The sequence below is a fragment of the Octopus bimaculoides genome, chromosome 11 (genome assembly GCF_001194135.2).
Source record: "Octopus bimaculoides isolate UCB-OBI-ISO-001 chromosome 11, ASM119413v2, whole genome shotgun sequence".
NCBI classification, from domain to species: Eukaryota; Metazoa; Mollusca; class Cephalopoda; order Octopoda; family Octopodidae; genus Octopus; species Octopus bimaculoides.
In genome coordinates this window covers 5,969,501-5,975,708 of record NC_068991.1, presented here as the reverse complement: position 1 = coordinate 5,975,708, position 6,208 = coordinate 5,969,501, and the positions used below count along the sequence as shown (strand labels likewise).

At 36.0% G+C, this 6,208-nt stretch overlaps 1 protein-coding gene across 2 annotated transcripts in view; it reads right to left on the bottom strand.

Moving 5' to 3' along the window:
* The window catches only part of LOC106877186 (neo-calmodulin), a 69,172-nt gene that overhangs the window by 23,490 nt on the left and 39,474 nt on the right, over positions 1-6,208 (bottom strand). The window contains exon 1 of one of the 2 annotated variants that reach the window (XM_014926025.2): positions 4,497-4,653. The exons of the other annotated variant lie outside the window; for it this stretch is intronic. Coding sequence (XP_014781511.1) covers positions 4,497-4,523 — 27 coding nt within the window. The 5' untranslated portion in view covers positions 4,524-4,653. Of the gene's footprint in view, positions 1-4,496; positions 4,654-6,208 lie in introns of those variants that run through there. 2 annotated transcript variants of the gene reach the window in all.

Here is a 6,208-nt window from a genome sequence, read left to right as displayed (position 1 = left end):
GAAACCGGGCCCATGAGCCTGGCTAGGCTTTAAAAGGGCACATAAGAAAGAAAAAAAAATCAACACAGATGTGCTGTAAGAAAACCTGTTGTAAATTACAGTATTTATCTTGGGAAGGCAACTAGTATAGACACTTAGTGCTAAAAAAGCATAGAAGTATACAGTGGGAGAGGAAAAGTGTCCAGTAGTGACAGCGGAATTGCAAGATCCAAGGATCAAGCTGGACATTTGCCATCCACTGCCGATACTTCTTAGCTTTTTAGCATTATATGTCTAATTGAGATGCTTTCTCAACATGAATACTGCAGTATTGTGCCGTTCTTAAACTACACCCACATTAAGTAAAGTTGCTATTCTAAACAAACACTAATTCCATTACTAATAACATATTATATATATATATGTATCACACATATATATGCATATACATAAATACACATATATGTACATACATACATGCCGGTACTCAAAAACACAGAGATTTCAGTATCCATTACAATTATAAGATAACTAGTTGTTGGCTGAGCCTAGCTGTAAATGTGTGACAACGTTATCAAGTTTGGTGCACATGTAAAGACGAGAGGCTGATAATACTGCGCTGGAATTATGCGATATGTACAGCTTACTCAAACGGTGGCAGGGAAGGTGATTACACCAAGGTTTGGTATAATTGCCTTTGGTGCATTAAGATTATTTATATAACAAGGATGAAATTAGTAAAATAGTGATCTTATCATTCACTTGTTTCATTCATTGAACAGCGACCAAGCTGGGGCATTGTATTACAGGGTTCCAGTCAAACAAATTGACTTCGGTGTTTATATTTTTTAAGTGTGGTGTTCACTAGCCTTCTTACAAAAAATCTAATGCTCTTAGGTTAGACTTTTTTGGGGGCAGCCAGATCGAACAATCTCAAGTGTAACTGCCCGAAACTGTAAGGACATCTGGCAACTTGACTGAAGAAAGAAAGCCACAAATGACCCGTCCTTTTTTCCCCCTTCCTTCTAATTATTGTTTTTCCTGTCTCCTTTGTATCGTCTATCTATCCAAATGTTTTATTGTCCTCTATTGCGTTTTTGTTCTATTTTTTCCTATTTATATATACATATAGCAGCATACGTACACAGATGTACTCTACGCACACATACACGATGGGTTTCTTTCAATTTCCGTCTACTAAATCCACTCACAAGGATTTTGTCAGCTTGAGGCTATAGTAGAAGACACTTGCTCAAGGTGCCATGCAGTGGGACTGAACCTGGACACACACACACATATGATAGTCTTCCACAGTTTCTACCTACCAAACTCACTCACAAGGCATTGGTCGACCAAAGGCTGTTGTACAAATCACTCGGGATCTTGCGAAATTTCTTGCAACCAAAAGAAAATGTAATTCCTGCAAGTGCTTGGAAGAAATTTAACAAGTTCGGTCACATGCTCAAGATGTCGCACAGTAGGACTGAACCTAAATCCACAAAGCCCAAGGCTTTATATTTTGCATGCACACCAAGAGCTGAGAACTTTTGTCATGTACAGATGATATACATACTAATTACTGTTGGTAATTAACACCTCAGCGTGAGTCAAGAAGCTGAAACCGAATCAAGGGTAACGATATCCGTTGCCCATACGTATCTTCATACACACGCACAACTATGGGAGTATCTGCCTAACTGGGTTGTCATAGATTCGTTGTTTCCCCATTTATTTTTAATCCTTACCAATATTGTTTGAATTAACATGAAAATTATTTTTATCGTAGTGTTTTATGGCTTTCTTGTTGCTCTATTTTACCTCTACAACTTTTGCCAATCGTTTTTGAAATTTCCATAATTTTTTATCTCTTTTCAGACATGACGATGGAATGCCAAGCAGGAAACATATGAACGAATTTATCTGACAACCCAATATGAAAATGAAGAAGTATCTGAATTCGTAGAAATAAGTTAAATTACGTTTTAACTAAATGACGTTTTAATTAAAGAAGTATTGAACTGAAATCTATTTTCTACTGTCTTATATTTAATATTTTTCTATGTTTGCGTGGCTCGGGCATTGGGACAATTGTTTTTGAAGTTGGATGAGTTTTCTATTTGTTAACTCAACCCTGAAAACCGAAGTAAGTGTAAAGCCTCAACCCCGAAGAAAAAAAAAAAGTTACACACAACATGATTGAACCTGGGACCTCGTGGCTGTGAAGCGAACTTAACCATTTGGCCAAACTGCGCCTACCTGTACATTAGATATGTATCTACGCACGTTGCTCTATGACAGGCAACTTTGCAACAATCAGTTTCATTTTACGCGTATGAATTATTCACTTGACTATATACAACCATCATATGACACAATTTACTATACATACTAATATCTATTTACTACCAGCAACGAAGTAATAAAACTCATTTGATTTTCCTTCATAAATCCATGCAAATACCACTGACCCCTTCGACACTGATTGTATGCAATCATTACACTAAAAAAAATTTGAAAAGAAGCTCGATAGATCTGAGAACACGAATAGGATTAACTAAAAAGAAATTATAATGAAATCGATGCACCTTCTTTTAAAGATTTCATTTCATCAGTCAAAATGAATATTAATATTCCCATCACGATGTTATAATATGATAGCATTTTTAACGATTGCCTGGGTTTAAGAAAGGCGCGAATATATACCGCCCTTCTTTACAAACCCCATTGTAAAATCCACATGGAGGAGAAAACATTGAAATAGATGATAATCATACAGAAAATATATCATGTTACAAAAATCGACTCGATAATCTAATTTTAAGTTTCGTTAGGAAAAAATAATGCAACTATATCGATGACTTGGATTGCGGCCATACTGGAGTACCGCTTTAAAGGGTCTTATAACAATCGTACCATCACAGAAAATTCTTCCAACCATTTAAATTATTTCAAATTTTCACCAGAATTAAAAAAAAAAAAAATTCTACTTTTTTCTACTTTAATGTAGTTTTGCATGTCGATGGAGAAAGTCACATTCATTAATTTTGAAAATTAATAATAACAAAATAAAAAAAAAGTTACAAGCATTTAAAATCATGTAATTAAAAATAATTCAACGGTACACCACAAGTGTACCCCGCAGACTTTCAAACTTTCAAAAACTAGATATTTTTTAATGAATATCTTCTACAAATACTTTTCAGACAGTGTAGAATGCGATTATGGCAGAATTTAATATGGGGGAAAAAAAAAAAATGATGGGCCGTATACATCGCATATATACCTACAAAATGAAATTTGAAATTTTGGAAAGAATTACGTGATGTGAATTAATATGTATCTGCGCCTATGGTATTAAATTCCCATATAGTTGTAATTTACACCATCTGAAAAGTAATTATTAAAAAATATCCATTTTTCTGAAAGTTATGAGGAAACAAAGTCACATTGAGTGTGGTACATTTGTGTAAGTTATACTTAATTCAAGTGGTTCGAAGAATTTTTTAAAAAAGATCCCTTTACCCTGGTACTCATTTTATTTCATCGATCACTTATTGAACTGCTTCTTTATAGAAGAACATGAACAAAAACACCGGTTTTATTTGAAGAAATTCAAACGTAGTTTTAAAACTTATTTTCACTTGACCGAAATATATTTTTGTGCCTAAGTAGTGTCTCATTGATTTCTAAATAGTTCGGTTTTAACTAATTATACCACTTTCTATTTCTTGACCGCCTTAACTCGCAATTTTCATAAACACGTGACGAAAATGAGTAACGAACTGACCCCAGAATATTTGCGTGTCTACCTATTCATCTATTTGTTTGTCTGACCCCCTCTCTCTCTATATATATATATAAATATATATATGTATGTATATACATACACATATGTATGTATTCTATGTGTGTTTGTGTATATGTATGTATGTATGTACGTATGTATACATGTATATATATATATGATCTACTGACGATCAATGTTTTTATATATTTATATATATAGAGAGAGAGAGAGAGGGAAAAAGAGGGACAAACAGACAAATAGATGAATATATATATATATATATAAATGATTATATATATAAAAATAATTATATACATATATAATTATATATAATCATTTATATATATATATAATCATATATATATATATATAATCATATATATATATATATATATATGATGATTTGTCTCATTTGATGCGACAGGCATCGAAGAGTTTAGTCGGAAAGAATCGACCCCCCCAGCACTTGTATTTCTTTTTTGTCGATCTGGTAATTATTCTATCGACCACTAATTTTCGAACCGCTAAGTTAAGGGGATGTAAATAAACTAAGACGAGTTAAACTGCGGAGGACAAAATAGACACGCACATGCATACATATATACATATATACAGGCATACATACATACATGGGGTCAGCACCTTCCCGGAGCCCTTTGCACTGTATTGTAACATAAACAAAACATGAAAATAATAATTAAAAAATAACAAAAATCGTTGCGAAACTTACATCATTCGTGTCTGAAGAAAATGGCATCGCGTAGTAAGATGTTTGTAGGGAACAGAAGGAAAGGAAAACTATAATTATGAAACTTTCAGCTTTGTATGAGAATCAACTTGATACAATGATTTCTTCATTTTAGAATGAGTGAGTAAGGTAGGAGAAGGGAGGGAAGTAGCTGATAGTGCGTTGTGATTGGATAATTCATAGTCACGTGCAGCCGACACGCCTTCTTGTGTTTGCCTTTCCCGCGTTTACGTCGTAACTTAAAACGAGAGAAGTTTTGCTTCAACTATTCAAATGGCACAATTTCTTTTCTTTTTTTTTTATATATCTTTTACTCGTTTCACTCATTGGACTGTGGCCATGCTGGGGTACCACCTCGAAGAGTTTAGTCGGAAAGAATCGACCCCCCCCAGCACTTGTATTTCTTTTTTGTCGATCTGGTAATTATTCTATCGGTCACTAATTGTCGAACCGCTAAGTTAAGGGGATGTAAATAAACTAAGACGAGTTAAACTGTGGAGGACAAATACAGACACGCACATGCATACATACATACGCATACATACATACATACATGCATACATACATAGAGGTATGCATACACACACGCACACACACACACACACGCGCACACACACACACACACACACACACACACACACAGACACACACATTTTTTCAATTATTCCAGTCCTTAGACTGCAGCCATGCTGGGACACAACCTTGAAGAATTTCAGGCCAACGAATTGACCCCAGTACTTTTTCCTTTCACGTGAGGTCTCTTTTGCCGAACCACTAACTTACAGGGATGTAAACACACCAACACTGGCTGTTAAGCCAGTGATGGGGGACAAAGACACACTCATATATGTGTGTGTGTGTGTATATATATATATGGTTGGGAAGCAAACATGTCCAAAATACAATGAGAATTATATTGGCCAAACAAGATCGAAATTGATATACCGCATTAGGATACATAAACATCAAATCAAAAATTCACCTCTGAGGCATGTTCTATTTAGTGAATATCAGTTTCTGTCTACCAAATCCACTCACAAGGCTTTGGTTGGCCCGAGGTTATAGTGGAAGACACTTGCCCAAGGTGTCACTCAGTGGGACTGAGCTCGGAACCATGTGGTTGGTAAGTAAGCTACTTACCACACAGCCACCAAATGTAAAATTTCTCTTTCTGCTACCTGTCTGCTGAGTCAATTAAATAAGTATTAGTAACAGACTAGAATATTAGTGTATTTCCGTTATACACGATTTATAAATGCTAAGAGTGTGACAACCGACATGTTTTTTGGTGCGGCAAAGAGGATGGCTATAAATTGCGTCATTGAAGCTGCAGAAGAAGCCATAAGTTGGTTTTGGATAAAAAGGGAAGCCCAGTTAGCTGATGCTGTTGGAATGCAAATTGGGACTTGCTCAACACCAGCTGGGACAACTGGGTGTGGGGATCTGATGGTCAAAGACCCGAAAGCGCTGATATCTCAGAAATATCACTGACGATGCATCCCAGAGCATCTCCGAGATGTATAATGGAAACCAACCAGCCAACCAACCAGCCAGCGAACCAGCCACCCAACCAGCTAACCGACGGACCGACCAACCAACCGATTGACCAACAAACCAAACAGCCGGCCGACCGACCGACCAGCCAGCCAACTAGCTAACCAACCGACTGATCGACCAACCAACCAGCCAACCAA